General features: G+C 33.7%; 1 protein-coding gene across 22 annotated transcripts in view; it reads left to right on the top strand.

Moving 5' to 3' along the window:
- Positions 1-17,556, top strand: part of PPFIA2 (PTPRF interacting protein alpha 2) — a 469,116-nt gene that overhangs the window by 82,313 nt on the left and 369,247 nt on the right. For 16 of the 22 annotated variants that reach the window (XM_038558539.1, XM_038558538.1, XM_038558551.1 and 13 more), the window contains one exon: positions 1,304-1,357. The exons of the other annotated variants lie outside the window; for them this stretch is intronic. In XM_038558539.1, coding sequence (XP_038414467.1) covers positions 1,304-1,357 — 54 coding nt within the window. The remainder of the gene's footprint in view (positions 1-1,303; positions 1,358-17,556) is intronic. 22 annotated transcript variants of the gene reach the window in all.

The following is a 17,556-nucleotide window of genomic DNA, read 5'->3' as shown; positions in this document are numbered from 1 at the left end:
CATTTGAAGCAATTTTTATAAGCCTCCTCTGGAGACAGAATGAGGGAGAGGAAGAAGTTCCTCAAAGGGATGCTGAATAGGGGAAATTGTTATGTATGATATGTGCCAGTGAAGACAACTTAACAATTTTCTTGGCAAGCATTCCTTGTGGTTGCCTTATCATTTATGGTCCTTGGTAAAATATGCATATAGAAATTCATCACCCATTGAGTACTTGTTCAAAGTCAGCTTCTTCCCATGGAAACTTTCATCACATCATTCCTTCCTTCTCTACTGTCCTCCCTCTAATGTTGCCTTCACATGCTCATTTCAGCCCTGTGTTTTTTGTTAAGATTCCCCACTTTTGAGATACCAGGGAAACAATGAAACTTAATCGTCCCAAATGAATTTGTAGCATAGATCTTAATGTTAGAAAGGTATTGGCTGTTTCTTTGATCACAGGCATTTAATTTTCTCTTCCTTCAATCTTGACTGGGATATCTTTCATCTCTGATTTCTTACTTCAGTTGTATTTCCCAGATTCCTCATCCCTATCCTTTCAAAAAGATGCAAACAAATAAGTGACTAGAGTCACAAGAAAGAAACTTCTTATCAGTTAGTATAACTCTTCAGCGTAGCCCCCAAACTCCTCCAGCAGCCTTTGAGCAGACAGCTTTTGTCAAGCTGTATGTGTACCTGTAAGTTGGGCATGTGCTCTCTAATCTGTCACTCACCACCCATTTCTCCATCTCTGATACCTTTCACAATTTCATACTCAGGCATGATCTTCTGTAGGTACTGATTCAAGATTAGAAATCAATCCTTGTAAAAGAGTACCTTGTCTATCCACATTTGTTTATAGTTTTATCTTTCATGTATAGTAATAGAGTGGACTATAGATAATTCAAATTTTTGTAGAGTAAACATTTTCTGTGGGATTTATAGTTTCGCAAATAATATGTTAAATTGCAATTAAAAAAATTTTTTTTCTTCTGTTGTGTCCTCACTTCAACTTCTTGGAGAACAAAACATCTGCTTTCCTATCTAGAGCCATATTTTTTTTGCATATTTCAAGAATCATTAGTCTGTTTACATTTTTTTTCTTTTTACAGATTGGCAGGATTAGGGAAAATATCTAGATTTTTAGATACAAGGTATTTAGATAGTGTTGCAGTGTGTAAGGTTGTCAGAAAACAAAACAAAACATAACAAATGTAGCTGTGTGCCCTAACTTTGTAGCTAAAGAAATTATGACACTATGGGACTGGGAAATTCTCCATGCTGTTGAGTGGCATTTTACAATCAACACCTCTCCCCTTTTCAGGATATCGAATCCCTAACAGGAGGGCTGACTGGTTCTAAGGGGGCTGATCCGCCGGTAAGTTAGATTCTTCATTAATTTAACTATTGACTAATTGAATGATGTATACACCAGATCATTAGAGACACTTACTTATATAGTTTGTCATATAGATATCTTTTTGAAATAAATAGATATTGCAGTAATTAATACAAAAGTATAAACTTGATTTGAGGTGTTGTTTGGTGTTTTAAAAAGTTTTAATACCTCGTACAAAATTTGTCTCCATGTATTGACTCTAAGAATAAGAATAAAATCTTCATTAGAATATGTAAATACTCTATGTCCTATGGGCTACACCATAACTTTTGGAACTTGAGGGTTTAGCATTTTACATATGAATGTGTGATTTGGGTTGCAATATATTTTCTAGTTACTGAGAAAAATGATTTTATTGGCCCATTTTATCAACAGTGTTTATTCTTGATATTACTATTCTTTTCTACTTTATCCAGGGATCTTCTGGAAAATAAGAGAAAGTATTCTAAAATTTTAAAGGTTTGTTATTTTTAAGCAATAAAAAGAGATTGATAGTCTAGTATTGGAACATCTTAGTTCTCTCTGTGATTATCTGCTTTCAGAAAATATTAAGATAACATTGAAATATAAACATGAGTTCATGGTGTATATCTAAAGTAGTAAGATTTAATCTATTTCAACAGAGAGTCAATGCATAAATTTGTATCACTGTTTGCTTTTCACTTAGCACTGTGAGTGAGGTTTAATGGTGAACACACAGAACCCAATGTTGTCAATTTTAGCTGGGTAACTAGGTGAAGTTCATAATCACATTAAAACACCAGTGAGATGTTAAAAAGATAACTTTCAATGGGATCTCTTTCTCTCCTGTCTCCTTCCTGTGTCTCATGATGTTGTCTAATCATCAAGTTGCTTCTAAAATAGGCTAAACAGCATATATTTAGTCTTTTGCCTTCCTTTTATTTTCATTCTCTGAATTTATGTAGGGAAAAAAAGGTATTGTCTTCAGATAGCTGCTTATATTTAGACCCTGAACCTATTACATTACAGCATAAAGCAAGATGAAATGTTAAGTCAACCAGCCAGTATATTGTGACAAGATTTATGGCCAGCCCTCTATTTAAGTACTGTAGGTGACTGCTTATGTGATGTAATTTCACTCACCTGCCTGGGATGGTGTTTGTGCATAGCATTCAACTTTTATTAGAAGAGTAAATCCATTTCCTTCAAAATTCCACCTTCACGTGTCCACAGATTCCTAAAAGAATTCCACAATTAGAGATCAATTGGTTTTAAAAGGATTTGTCCCTGGTTCAAATAAAAAATTAAATACCTTTCTTCCACAAGGGGTGATAAAATCTTATTCATTATTTATGTATTAAAATAAGTTAATCATATCCTTTCAAGAAAACATTTTCCAAATATGAAAGATTAAATGGGTATAAAATCTAGTTGTTGAAGAAACTTCTTGAAAGGAAAAAAGATCACAGAAAGGAAAGTTGGTGTACAGAAGGCAAGCTTCATCAACTTTATTCCCAATAGGTAAAAGTGAAGTGTGTGTGTGTGTGTGTGTGTGTGTAGTTTATAATATTGTGAAATAAAGATTCTTTCTTGGCCATGTCCTACCATGATGTTGGATATTTTTATACTATTGCCTACATTTCTGAAATTCAGACTGTGCTTATTTTTTACCTTTTTGCAGAGTGAGAAACATCATGCAAATTTCAGGATATGTGACCTTAGGCAATCTAATTAGGGGGTTAACAGTACACATAAATTTAGCACTGCCCATTGTTAAAGAGATATCTAAAACGTATTACTTGAAAAGCTATGTAATAAAATCATTTTTTAGTCCAGTATAAAACTTATATAAAGCCGTCTAAGTAGAGGTGAAATGGTAGTAGGATCTAGTGTTACTTCAGACATTCAAGAATAAAACTTTTATTTTTTTAAGAATAAGACTTTGAATGAAGCTATTGATTTCCCCCAACCTAGAAAACTGAAAGTGCGATTACATTAATTATAACCTAAATCCATTTGAATAATTTTCCTTTATTTAAAAAATATCTATATGATAGATCATCTAAATACTATTGTCCATTTCTACAGTTATGTTTTTTGTATAAGTATTTGTAATATATTATTAAAACCATCCTATGATGAAATTTTTATTGGTAAGAAATTTAGGGTCCTATATTTTTCCTCTCATTATACAGAATATATAAAGTGCTGAAGGAATGGCACCTCACAATGCCACCACAATGGTGCATAGCTGTGAAATAATTTCTTGACCAGTTTAACAGAAATCTCAGTAATATAAATGGCATATTTAAATAATGGATTATTTTCTGTGGGTACATATTATTTCTGAAGCATGAAAAGGAAGTGAAGTTTGTATTATTTTAAGTAGTATATATGTACAAAACGTGTACATTTGCAAATTCATTATAAGTAAATTTGCATGCCTGGTAAGAATAAATTTGAGGATCTCCAAGAATATAGCTTACATTAATATTTTTAACAATAAATCTTAGTTAACTTTTTTTTTGAAAACTCAAGTAGTCTCAATGATGTACTAATAATGTACTGATAATGAATGGGAGAATCATTCATTTATGATTTTTCAGGGGCAATTCAGGTTTTATGATGTCTTTCTTCCTCTGAAAAGGATTTCAAGAAGGATTTTTATCTTCAGAAACTGAAAATTAATTGGTTCAGTAAATAGAATTTACAGATTTTTCTAAAGCACAGTTATCTTAAGAAAAAACCCTTCTGTCATCATTTGGATGACAGAAAAATAGAAAAATATTAGAAAAATATTACGTTTAATATTACCTTAAAACTGCCTTTGAAAAATTGTATCAGACATAGTCTACATTTAGCATATGATTTTTCATTTGCAAAAATTGGATAAGTTAATCTCCAGTGTAAAAACATAGCATACCTTTACATATAAAAATAAAGTGAAAGAAAATAATTAATTAAAATCTAAAGAGAAAGAATATCACTGAGTTAAATTAGTGCTTTTCTATATACCATTTGCCATAGTGTTTTAAATTTTCTTAAGTTTTTATTCAAATTCCAGTTAACATACAGTGTTATATTAGTGTCAAGTGTACAATAAAGTGATTCCACACTTTCATACAACACCTGATGCTCACAAGTGCCCTCCTTAACCCCCATCACCTATTTTTTTTCTTAAAGATTTTATTTACTTATTAATGAGAGACAGAGAAAAAGAGAGAGTGAGAGAGGTAGAGACACAGGCAGAGGGAGAAGCAGGCTCCATGCAGGGAGCCCGATGTGGGACTCGATCCTGGGACTCTGGGATCATTTCCTAGGCCAAAGTCAGGTGCTAAACCGCTGAGCCACCAAGGATCCCCCCCATCACCTATTTAACTCATCCCTCGCCCACTTCCCCTCTAGTAATCATCAGTTTGTTCTCTATAGTTAAGAGTGTGTTTCCTGGTTTGCTTCTCTTTTTTTTTTCTTTGCTCATTTGTTTTGTTTCTTAAGTCCACGTATAGGTGAAATCATATGGCATTTGTCTTTCTCCAACTGACTTATATTGCTTAGCATAATACTTTCTAACTCCATCCATGTTGTTGGAAATGGTAAGATTTCATTATTCTTTATGGCTGAGTAATAATTCCAGAGTGTGTGTGTATCTCTGTGTGTCATGTGTGTATATATCCCATATTTCCTTTGGCTATTATAGATAATACTGCTGTAAACATTGGGGTGCATCAGGAAATATATTGCAATACAAGCCTACCTTAAGAAGCAAGAAATATCTCAAACAATTTCACATTACACCTAAAGAAGCTAGAAAAGGGGGCAGCCCCGGTGGCCCAGAGGTTTGGCACCACCTTCAACCCAGGGCCTGATCCTGGAGACCCAGGATCGAGTCCCACGTCAGGTGCCCCACATGGAGCTTACTTCTCCTTCTGCCTGTGTCTCTGCCTCTCTCTCTCTCTCTCTGAGTCTGTCATGAATAAAAATAAATAATCTTAAAAAAAAAAAGGAAGCTAGAAAAGGGACAACAAATGAAACCCAAAGCTAGAAGAAGGAAGAAATTAATAACAATTAGAGCAGAAATAAATGATCTAGAAAAAAATAGAACAGATCAATGAAACTAGGAACTGGTTCTTTGAAAATATTAATAAAATTGATAAACCTCTACCCAGATTTATTAAAAAGAAAAATACCCCAAATAAAGAAAATCACTTATAAGAGAGTAGAAATAACAACCAGTACCATAGAAATAAAAATAGTCATAAGAGAATACTATAAAAAACTAAATGTCAACAAATTGGGAAACCCAGAAGAAATAGGTAAATTCCTAGAAAACTATAGACTACTAAAAGTGAAATGGAAGAAATAGAAAACCTTAACAGACCAATAACTAGCAAAGAAATTGAATCAGTAATAAAAGATCTACCAAAAGGCAAAAGTCCAGGGCCAGATGGCTTCACAGACAAATTCTACCAAACATTTAAAGAGAGTTAATATCTATTCTCAAACTATTCCAAAAAATAGAGAAGGAAAACTTCCAAACTCTTTCTATAAGGCCAGCATTACACTGATACCAAACCAGATAAAAACTCTTAAAACATTTTAAGTAAAAAGAGAACTATAGGCCAATATCCCTGATGAACATGAATGCAAATAATTTCAACAAAATATTAGCAAACCAAATCCAAGAATACATTAAAAAATCATTCACCACAATGAAGTGAGATTTATTCCTGGGTTGTAAAGGTGATTTAACATTTGCAAATCAATCAACATGACCTACCACATTAATAAAAGAAAAAATAAGAACCATATGATCATTTCTATAGTTGCAGATAAACCATTTGTCAAAGTACAACATCCATGCATGGTGTTTTGAATTTTAAATAATAACATTAAAATGTCTAAAAAACTGGTGAACTATAAGGTATCAGGGTGATGAGTTTTCAGCCAACAGTTAAGAAGGCCAGGATAAGGTATAAACAACACAGCTTCAGATAGTCAAGAGGATTTTGAATACTGAAATCTGGGGCACAAGACATAAACATCCTAGTCAGATATACTAGCTGTACTTGGTACTGGAGAGCTGTGGGTTTGTAGGTCCATGTGATAGATCACTGTCAAGTCTTTTGCCCAAGAACCAGAGACTCAGAAGTGTTGATCCATCCATCAGGAGCCAGGATTTGTCCCAGACTGCGGGCTGGTTCTCAATCTACAACTGGTATTTAGTAGCTCAGCTTGGCCACAGAACTTAAGTTTAATGACAACAGGCCCATACAGACTAAAAGATACAACGAGGAAGGTTTTTCTTTGTAATTTGGTGTAAGAAATGTCTAAGTATTAGTCAGCTATATACTTTCTTATCATTTCTGATTCTTTGTAAGAGTCAACTTGGACAAAATTTAAGAAAGAGTAATGTGGACAAACCCTAGACCACATGAAACACATTTCTGAATATTTCTCACTATAACATACACATTGGTTCAATGTGGAAGTGTCATATTAGTTCAGAGTGCTATTATCAGTGTTTGGATGTTTACCTCATTGCCTCATCCAGAACCAATAGCAATAATGCCATTGGAGCTATGCAGCTCCTTCTCTATTTGTTTTTCTGTTTGTTACTTTGGAATAATAAGATCTATAAATTTGCTTCTTATAGAACTTAGTGCTTATAAATGTTCTTTTTCCTTTATCCAAATGGTTCTTTTTATTTCTAAAATGTGGTGAATAAGTGAATACTCATCTAATTCCCATCCTTGGGTTTGATATGTATACTGTCCTGAACATTCTCTAGCTCTATTATTTTTTTTCCCGTTGAGGAACCAGAATTGTACATTCCATATTTTTGTACTTTCTGTTCTCATTTTAATGTCTTCCTGATGATTCTTAGCAATTTGGGTAAACACTCCACAGAATTTGAAACAAATTTATTTTCCCGAGGGATGCTGTTTAGACCAGATTATACATTTTTCAAATTGTAAATGGTCTTAAAATTAAAAAAAGTCTCTAAAACCAATTTTAATTGATTATTCAAAAAACCCCAATGTTTTACTTATTTGCTGCAAAAGGTAAGGTAATAAAAAATGCAAATCTGAATTGCGATCTGATATAATTTCTCTCAACCTAGACCTTATGTTGCTATATTACTTACTTTCATTCCTCTGTTTATTTAAAATTTAGTGTGTATTTGAGGGTACACTATGTGCTAGACATTTGTTTAGGATTTGGAAATAGAGGGATATAAAATACATAGTTTCTCCTTTCAGAATCTTGCAATATAGTAGACAGGTTGGTAAAATAATTACAATGTAAACACAGGATAAAATGAAAATAAGAAAGAGAATCCATATAATCCAGTTTTGGGGAGTGAACTCAAAGAAGATGAATAGAAGGAAATGCTGTCTAACTTGGTAATTACAGGCTAAGTGGAACTTTGCTAACTGAGGAAAGTGGGGCATAGCATTTCAAGCAGAGGAAACAGTGTATACATAGGTCAAAAAAGAAAATATAAATTACTGTGGCTAGAGTATGAAATAAGCTGGAGTGTGGGAGCTAGTGGTGAAAACAGAAGGCTAGTTTAGGCTGGGGCAAGGACATGAGATATTTCATGGAATTTATTCTCTATACTAAGAATGAGGAACCATTAGAGTCTTAATCAGCTCTCTCCTTTAAAAGCCCTTTCTCTTTCTTTCTTTCTTTCTTTCTTTCTTTCTTTCTTTCTTTCTTTCTTTCTTTCTTTCTTTCTTTCTTTCTTCTTTCTTTCTTTCTTTCTTTCTTTCTCTCTCTCTCTCTCTCTCTTTCTTTCTTTCTTTCTTTCGTTCTTCTTTCTTTCTTTCGACTCTACTAGAGTGATTTAGATAATAATCTAAAGGAAAGAGACAAGTGAAAGGCTCTTGTAGTCATCCAAAAGAAAGATAATAAAAATGGTAATTTCAATGTGTGTGTATGTGTGTCTACCCCACTGAATTATAAAACTAACCGAGGGCGGTATACCAGAAGAGAACATCAACATTTTGAATAACACACTGAATGATTGATATGAACCTATAGAGTGACAGTGAGAATGGAGAAGAATGGACTGATTGATGAGATAATAAGGACCTAGTGAATACTTAAGAATAAGGGATTGTTTAGAGGGAAGAGTGTGAGACTTACTGAGAAGTCAAGGCTGACCTTTGAACTTTCTGGTTTGGCCATTGAGTGGAATAAAGTTCCATATGTAGAGGCAAGAATTCTGTGAGGTAGAACACTTTTGAAATGGGGATGATGAGGTCAGTTTTTAACACATTAAATTGAGCTAAGTTGGGAATATATGAGTGATTTTGGAATTTAAAGGTAAGATCTCATTTATAGCCATTGTTTTGGACATGTAGAATGGTTAGTAATTGAAGCCATTGGAGTTGATGATGTCCCCTCCAAGAAGTGTAGTCCAAGTGAGAAAATAAGAGAGTACGTAATAAAGTTCAGAGGAAGAAAAACATTTAAGTAAAGATCAGAGGAAAGGGAAACATCATGGGAGAGTATGCCTCGAAAAAGACAAAATAAGAGATGAGTACAAGGAAGGAATACCAGGAGGATGTGGAATCCAAATTACTAAGGTCAAGAGAAGGTGGTTAAAGAATTTCTATCAGTTTCATGATGTTGGGAGTTCAAGAAGAACAGAGTGCCCATTTTTATTTAGCGACAAGAGGATAGTGAGTGATTTAGGTTAGAGTAATTTTAGTGGAGTTAATTTAGTTAGAATCAAATTTCCGGTGACCTGAAAGATGAAATAGAAAAGAATTGGATTCTGTGGCTATAGAAAATAATCTCCAACAGCTCAATTATGAAAGAAGTGGGAGGGAGCAATAGCTAATATAGGATATGAGGCTGAGTGTGTTGAAACATATGGAAAGCACATAAAAAGGGAGAAGAATTTACTGAGAAAAGAGAAATTAATTGCTAGAGCACAAAGTGAGGAAAAAAGGATGGACTCGGGTGGCCCTGATGACTTGGCGGTTTAGTGCCACCTTCAGCCCAAGGAGTGATCCTGGAGACCTGGGATCGAGTCCCATGTCGGGCTCCCTGCCTGGAGACTTTCTCCCTCTGCTTCTCTCTGTCTCTCTGTGTGTTTCTCATGAATAAATAAATAAAATCTTTAAAAAAAAGATGGACTCCAGGGTTTGTTATAGAGAAAGAGCAGTGTGTCCTCAAATGTGAAATGAGTGAGAAAGAAAAGATTCTTTTTAAAAATATGTTTCTAAAAACATTCATAGGTGGAGGTCTTAAGAAGTTGAAAATTTCCATTTAATGGTTTCTATTTTCCTCACAAAGTGTAAAGGAGCTAATTAGCTGATAGTAGCAGAATCATGGGATAAGGTATCTCAAGAATAGAGAAGATTTATCTAGCCATTATGGGTTATGGGAGAACTATGTAAACCACAGGTGGAATACTGGAAAGTGTTAGGAGTCCACTTGTGGTTGTAGGCAGTGAGTTTGTAGTGGTTATGTGACTCAAAGGTATGTTTTCTTTTACTTCCAGCGGTGCCCTGTAGCTCAGGCATTGGAAAGGAAAATGCCTACAACCATTTTAGTTTCGAGTTATTCTGACAGACCATTGCTATAGAAGGCCCCGTGGGACAAGATAATTGAGAATATTAGCTGAATCTAAGAGTCTAAGCTGAATAAGAATTGCAGTGAAAATAGGTACAGAGGATTCAAAGTTCTCAATAAACTTGAAAAACAGGTACAGTGGGTGTAGGAAAAGGAGTAGGAGATTATGGTGAGAGACTAAGATGCTTAATTTAATAAGCATTTCAGGACCAAAACATTTCCAAGTGATAATAAGACCCAGATTGTGGTCATGGAAATGGGTGAAGTACCAAGGGAATGAAGCTGGGAACTGGTGAAACCAGGAAACTGAGAGGCCACTGTTGGATGGATCATTTCTGTGGGTCTTGCAGTGTTTCCTACTACATTTACTCCCTTGGTAATCCTAACCTATTTTACAGTTCAAATGCCATTTAGACTCTAATAATGGAATGTTTTTACATCTGTAGACTGGCACTTCCCTGAACTTCAGACTTGTGTATCCCAACATATCCTTGTATACATTAAAAAAGGAATTTAAAACATAACAAGTTAAAAACCGAGCTTCTGATTTTCTTTGTTACTCTATAGATTTCTTGCAGTTTTCCCCGTATCAGTTCATGGCTACTATTTCAAAAAAATCAAGATCCAAAGTCATTTTGTAGGTTCCACCTTCATAATTTATCTAGAATCCAACCAGTTCTCACATATCCTACAAAACTACCAGTCTGGTCAAAGCCGCTATCCTTTCTCACATGCACATGCTCAGTGAACCAAACAGGATAAATTTAGGCTTAAATTTATCTAGGCTTAAATCACTGTTGGTTTCCCATCAGGATAAAATCCCCAAAGCCAATGGAGTAGTTTCTAAGGCCCTTCTCTTAGGTTCCAGGTACTTTTAGGAACTCCTCTACTTTTTAATTTTTCCATAGCTCCTTCCATTTCAGTTGTACCAACAATTTGCTACATTTTACCCAGGCAAGGACTTGCTGTTATTCCTTCTGCTTGCCATGCTCCCTCCTCATATATCTCCATGGTTTACTCCCTCATTTTCTTTGGGTTTCTCTTAAAATGCTGTTTTAACAAGTCATCCATGAGCCCCCAGTATTCTTTTCTTGCCCCTATGTGTTTATTGTTTGTGTTCTTCTACTGGAATAAAAACTCTGTATGGTGAGAGACTTTGCCTCTTTTGTTCACTATTACAGCCAAAGATCTACAAATAAATACCTGTTATATGAGTTCCTCAATATATATTTCTTGAATGAATGAATGAGAACAAACACATTTTAAGCACATGATTTATATGATTATATTTGTGTGCTTCAAGTGATAACTAGAAGAATACTGCATGGAAAAAGAGATTAAGAATGTTATAATAATTCTGTAATGAGATTACAAGGGTGTACTTCAGACTGTGGTAATGGTAGCAAGAATTAAAATAACAGAGAATAAAAACCATACAAAAGCAGTATTAACAGAACCTTATGGTGGGGGAAAGAAATAGGACTCAAGGATAAATTCAGTTATTGGCCACTGAGAAAAATAACAGCAATAGAAAACCAGAAGGATATATTTTGGATGCTGTATATCTCATTTATTTATCTTGCTTAATATCACTCTATATAAGCCCCTTTAAGGATATTTCATTCTGGTTTACAACTGCATTTGTAATGCTTTGAACACAATGGGCCTTCAGTAAGTATTTAATAAATGAATGCACCAAGAATGATAATGTTAACAGGTCTTCAGAAGGTAGAACTGTGAATCAGGTATTGAAAACTTCAGTAAATAAGGGAGGCCAAAAAAGGGGGAATATAAAAGATAAGAAATGAAATTTGCATTCTTGATTCAAAGTACTACTTAAAGCCCCAAACCATAGTACCATTGGTGATAAATATCCCCACATTCTATGGGGAAGTGCTAGACATACTCACCACAGACTTACTAAGTGAAAATTGAGGTACTATCAGTTTTGCCACAGTGAATCATCACTTTGAGTGTAAGACATAGCCAGAAAGGCATCAACAGAACTTCAGCTGTAGGGAGTGCTATATGTAGGTTTTTACTCTCTGAAAGAGGGAAGGGTGTGCCTCTTCTAAATCACCTTCTAAATGAAGGTGAACCCAAAACAATGACTCAAAGAAGGAGCCAATGGTATGTCCATGTTTAGATATTTATTCAGCATCTAAATCAGAAGGTGGTCCCATAGAACAGATGTAAAGCAAGGAAGGAGAGAGAAATTAATGTGTATCTCTTGAAATATGAAGACTGCATAATCAATGAATTAGATATTTGCTTCCTGTCTAATAAATTTGGATGGCAGAAGCATGGTTAGACTTACCCTAAGTCAGGGCAGTGGAAAGGAGTCTAGGTAGGAGTGGCTGATACATCTAGTTTGATTTGTGAAAGCTGCATGAGCTTCCCATGGAACAGGTTGATGGGGTAGAAGGATAATGGGATCCTTCATAAGATGGCTACTTTCTACCACAATAGGACCTGGTATTAAGACCAAAAAAAAATTCAAATGTTCCACCAAAGACAGAAACAGATGTGAGGAGAGGTAAGTAGTCAGAGTGCAAATAACAAAATGCTTTTGTCAATAAGCTGTGTAGTATGGGGTGTCCCCATAGTCCAAATAATTCATTAATGAACCCCAATTTAAAAATCTAATATTTAGGCATCTGGCGCATATAAGTCACCAGTCATATAAGACTTGGCCTATTTTTTTCTGTAATTTCTTTTCATATCCCTGCCCTAATCTAGAAGGAAGACCTATGAGGAAGACAGAAGACAAGTGAAAAAAAAAAAAGAATCATTTTTCTCTTTTCAGTACAAGTTCCTCAGTCCTAAGTTGGAGTGATCAGGGAATCTTTGAGCTGAATAAAAAATTACAGTTTTGATACAGGGCTGTATTAGGATATAAATTAACTTGAAACAGTCTTAAAATCCTAAAAAAACCTTATTCTTAACAACTCTAAGTGATCAGAAAGCTCTGAACATGCTCAAGCTCAAGCAGTCGGATATGGGGAGGAAATATATGACAAAGCATATTTAGTAGCAAGGATGGATGAAAATTGAAGTTTGTATTTGTTTAGATTTGTTGCTTGTATGCAGTTACTCATTTAAATTGAATTCAGCTCATTAAATAAAGTCATTTATATTGTGGAAAGAGAATGTCATTTATAGTTATTAATGACAAGGAAGGGTAAAGCAGGGAAGAACTAGTGAGATGGTGTGAGTCTCCAAGTAGAGATGGTTTTACTTGAGACTGGAGGTGTAATGGATTGGAAATTCTAATGGTTTTCAAGAAAGTTGCCAACTTTACTTTCGGAAATGAGCTAAGAAATTATGGGCAAAATCATCTTGGTGCTACCCATGAAGCCATATAAATTCAGTTAAGATAAAGTGATGGTGGCCTCCTTCAAAAACGTGATAAAATAGACAGGAAAGATTTTTTTTTTAAAGATTTTATTTATTAATGAGAAACGCAGAAAGAGAGAGAGGTAGAGACACAGGCAGAGGGAGAAGCAACTCCATGCAGGGAGCCCGATGTGGGACTCGATCCCGGAACTCCAGGATCAGGCCCTGGGCTGAAGGCAGGCCCTAAACCGTTGAGCCACCCAGGTGTCCCGGAAAGATTGTTTACTGTAAAATAGAGGTTCCAGAAGTCTCAGTGAAAAATTTGAGGGGAAGATAAGAGTGAAAAGTAGGGTACAGACGAGCAAACACAGAAAACACTATAGGATAAAGGTGCTAGAGAAACTTGGTGACTTAGAAGGATTAACATTTTGTGTGTCCCACAAAGATGAGAAAGGTTAACTGGTAGGTAAGTTTCCATAAAGATTCATACTAAGTGTACATATAGATGCCACTCAGACTGTAATTTACCAAAAATAAACAAAACTTAGATAAATACACAATGTAATATAGAAATTATATTTTATGTAAATCTATATTTGAATTGTTTTGTAATCCATGGAAAATAGCATAAGATGTAGTAATTTAGATTATGGGCTCTGGAAAGTGGGCTCAATATAATTTTTGGCTCTGCCTTTTGCTAAGTATATGCAATCTTGATCAAGTTATTTACTTCTTTGTGCCTCAGTTTCCTAAACTGTATGATGAGGGTAAAAATAGAATCTCTTTCACAGGGTGGTCATATTTAGTCAGTTACTACACAGAGAATACTTCAGGTAATCATTGGTATGTGCAAAGCTTGTGTTAGTGTTCACCACTATAATTGTTTTGTATAAATGAAAGTCTTCATTAAATAATGTGGATCATTGCAAAGAACTGGCTTAGGTTGTATGCCATATGTTAACTAGAGAAGGAAAAGCAATAGTCTGTGTAAATTATTTTAAAATCAGTTTAACCCAGTCATTTGATGAACCGCAAAGGACATTCTCTTTGGGAGGTTGGTATATACCAGAGTGGATGGGGAATAGGAAAGAAAGGAATTGATTTCATTGTAATCAATTAATATTTTTATCTTGTCAGAATGGTTAGTTAAAATGTTGATGGCATGATTGTGTAGCCAAAATACTGAAAGTTAGTCCATACAGAGGAGTTTTATCGTGAAAGTAATGTGACAGTGGCATATATGGCAACATGATTCCCATGTTACGTTATTTCCTATTCATTAATACATTACTGAATAGAACTACTTAAGCATTTATATTTCAACACAATCAGATTATTTAATTAGAACGGACATTAGAAAGTGGTTTCCTACATTCAAAGGTTTGTGTTAAGTGTGAAAGTGAGGAAAGAGATGAATTATAGGCTAACATCTGAAAGTTGGGTTTAAAACAATACTGAATATGGGAAACATTTATGAGATCTTTTGGCATATTGTTTTATTAATGATTAATGTGGTAAGAAACATTTTCGAAATGATTTTTCCAGTAGAGGTCATTATTTGAGAAGCTCAAAGTAATGAAACAATTCCTTGTTAGAAATAGTCTTGGTACTTACTGTTTATTTCTAATTATAAGAAAAAAGTTACTTGAAAAAATTTTGAGGGGGAACTAATGTGTGAAAAAAACTTACATTGAACGTACATTATTGCAAAGATACATTATTTTTGTTAATTATTTTGTTAATGATATAAAACATCGAAATATATATTGATATACTGTTTTCTGATTATATAAAGTTCAGTATGAATTAATTTACTTTATCTTTGCTCTCCAAAATATCTATCATAACTTTGCCCAAAAGAGTAAAATAATTTCAACCACATTTATAATTTGTTCCTTTGTGCTTGCCTTCTTTTCTCTATTACTGTTATATGTAAATGTGTTTATTTGTATATAAGTATATATATATTTACATATAACATATAAACATATCTAATAAGTGTAAAACATATGTAACACATATATTCGTATATATTTATATATATATTTCTTCCTACAAAAGACAGAACAGATTTTTTTGGTCTCTTGAGTTCTTGACTAAACAAGAGGCTGGTTTCTAATTAGATTGTTCTTATCTAACACAATAAAGTGTAACTATTTTTATTCTTGATCAAAGATGCTTATAATTTAGAATGTTTATCTGAAAAGACAGATGGATGAATACAGCTTTATACATATAATTGCTCATTAAAATGTGAGAAATATAAAGTAAAAATAAAGGTTTATTTAGAAAGCATATTTGTAATGCCTGTTGTGTATTTAGTGCTATTCTAGGCACTTTAGAAACAATATCAACTCAGTGCAATAGATTTTTGCACTCTAACTGGCTTCCAATTGCTTCTTTTAAAAACATGATTAATAAGTATAAGAAGAGGTATAGAGATACATAATTTTGTGTTATAGGCAATAATTGTAGTAAGTGTGTATTTTGGGTATTTAATTTTTATTTTTTTAGAAGATTGTTTTGAAAGGTAAATGTTGAACCAGGTCTTAAAGAGCTAATTTGCATTAAATTAAAACTTTTATTCTGGAAGGAAGGAAATCAAGGGTCTTTCTTTTCCTGGTATCTAAAAGTAGTTCAATTCTATATATAGCCTTTAGCAACTAATAAAGCTGGCTGCTGCAACCTGTTTACAGTGCATAAGTATATTTAATTCCCAAAGTTATTAAGAATATGAAATGAAGACTAGTTTTTAGATATCCTCAGGTGACAGGACTTGCTCAGCTCCAGGGCTGCTGCTTTTGTTTTTCTGAGGATCCCAAGAAGGTGATGCTCTGTCTCCTTTGGCAACATGGAAAAGAGCTAGTTTTCTAAGAATTTTTCCATTTGTGATACTCATTAAAGTTTGGCTGGGTAAGAAATCGCAGACGTCTTTGGCTAAGAGCCTCCCCATTTCGCTCCTTGGCCTCCAGAGGATAGGAGGCAACATTAAGGTTTGCTTGCCTTCTAGCCCTACCTGGGGAACTTGTGTAAAGGAACACTTAATGGGAGGGAAAACAACTTGCTCTAGCTACCCCTCTATAACTAGATATTCTTTTTCCAATGCATACAGTCAGAGAAACATGAACCAGCAAAATGTAAATGCTTGAAATTGCATGTATATTCTTTTTTTCCCACTTAACATTAATTATAGCCGTGGCAGGCACTTTAAAAAGGAATATGATTATATATTCATAATAAATTAAAGTTGAGATTCTGCAGAGTTCTTACTTTCAGTTAAAGTCTATGTTGGTTCAAGAACACAGTATAATAAGAAATATGTCCTAAAGATTTTATGATAGGCTATTAAATTACTTTTCAAAAAGGTTTTTGAAGCAGTTGAAGTATATTTAGAAAACTAGAAGTATTAGGGAAATTGGGAAGGTAAAGTACCAGAAATCGAATATTTGACCAAAAGAGTCCACAAAGGTTTTCTGAAAATTTCTAAGTTTTGTTCTGGCTACATAACAAATTCTGCAGATATTCTTATATTTTACTCATAGTAATCATTTATATTTTTATTGGAGTATGGTGAGAAGTTTTATGGAAAATCCTGGCCATTTTCTCTGTTCTGCCTTTCTTTTATCACAGATTAAAACTGGCAATCCAATGACTTTATCCCTCTGTAGACAGCTCTCTCTTCAAACTTAGAGAAAAATCTTCCTGCTATGCTTACTTAGAAGCACTGGATTTCGTTTCTTTTACTTCACCATTCTCTAAAAGAGCAAGAACTTAACTACAATTTTACATTACAACCAACATCATTATTCTAACTTTTAAATAAAGACATTTAAGTAATTGAATTAAAGTTAAGTGGGAAAAATGGGTCATTTTGAGATAAAGATTGCCTGAATCAATTAAAAAATATATGGTTGTTTATAAAAGATATTGCAAATATAAGAATAAAGAAAGATCAAAAGTAAAATGATAGAAAATATATGTTGTATAATACTAAGAAAAAATGCCTATGCAGCTATATAATATCAGAAAATAGTCTAAGAGAAAAATTATTAAATATAAAAAGAAATACTTCAACATAAAAATTGATATACCAGGAAGACTGAAAAAATTTTAAGTTTGTGTATCTAATAACACACTTAAAATATAGAAAACAAAAATTAACAGAAATAAAAAGATAAAAAAAGCCTTTGATCATGGTGTAACATTTTAATTTTTAAGATTTTGTTTATTTTTGCAAGAGAGAGAAAGAGCATGAATATATGAGCAAGCATGAGTCTAGGGGAGAGAAACAGAGG

The sequence above is a fragment of the Canis lupus genome, chromosome 15 (assembly GCF_011100685.1).
Source record: "Canis lupus familiaris isolate Mischka breed German Shepherd chromosome 15, alternate assembly UU_Cfam_GSD_1.0, whole genome shotgun sequence".
Lineage (NCBI taxonomy): Eukaryota > Metazoa > Chordata > Mammalia > Carnivora > Canidae > Canis > Canis lupus.
The sequence above is the reverse complement of the archived record's forward strand: the minus strand, read 5'-3'. Positions and strand labels throughout refer to the sequence as shown.